The sequence below is a fragment of the Mesitornis unicolor genome, unplaced genomic scaffold (assembly GCF_000695765.1).
Source record: "Mesitornis unicolor isolate BGI_N332 unplaced genomic scaffold, ASM69576v1 scaffold1654, whole genome shotgun sequence".
Classification (NCBI taxonomy): Eukaryota; Metazoa; Chordata; class Aves; order Mesitornithiformes; family Mesitornithidae; genus Mesitornis; species Mesitornis unicolor.
In genome coordinates, this window is record NW_010180586.1 from 92,577 (window position 1) to 93,198 (window position 622).

At 52.3% G+C, this 622-nt stretch overlaps 1 protein-coding gene across 1 annotated transcript in view; it reads right to left on the reverse strand.

Annotated features, from left to right (window-relative positions):
- Positions 1-213, reverse strand: part of MEOX2 (mesenchyme homeobox 2) — a 52,307-nt gene extending 52,094 nt beyond the window's left edge. The window contains exon 1 of the mRNA XM_010183115.1: positions 6-213. Within this exon, the coding sequence (XP_010181417.1) occupies positions 6-213 (208 nt within the window). The remainder of the gene's footprint in view (positions 1-5) is intronic.
- Between the last annotated feature and the right edge of the window lie 409 nt (positions 214-622).

Below are 622 nucleotides of genomic sequence, written 5' to 3' on the forward strand. Positions count from 1 at the left end.
ATGGTGGTGGTGCCCCCTATGATGCTGGCTGGCAAACATGCCCTCCTCATTGGGGTATCCCGCTATTATGCAAGAGGAAGAAGAAGAAGACAGATCAGGGTAGGACATGTGGTCAGATCTTCCATGCAGGGCAAGAGAAGACTGGGAGAAAGGGTGCAAGCTCTGCGCGGTGGCATGGGGGCTGCGCAGGCAGCCAAAGAGTGTGTGATCCATGGCATGCAAGTCTCAGGTTCCAGGCAGGAGAGTTTTAGGAAAGATCCAACTTCACCACCCTTTGTCAACTTTCACTGTAAACAGATCGGGCTTGGGATTTTTTTTTTCCAAAACGGCAACGACAGACTTTGCAGCAGGCAGCTGAGCTCAGATAATCCAGGTCTTTAGCCCTAGTGGCCAGTCTCCGCTGCATAAACACTCGGACCTAGATGAGCCTTTCTCAGAGCTGCTCAGATATCAAGAAGTGGGAGAGGTTGAAGCCAATAGAAGGTGGTCCCAGAGAACTGCTCGAAGGGGGGAACAGCTCCGAGAGGTTATAAATACAGTAGTGTGTAATGTGAGCTGGGGGCTGGCTTAGCAAACAGCACTGACCACATGCAAACTCCCTCCAAAACGCCAGCGCCGTCCC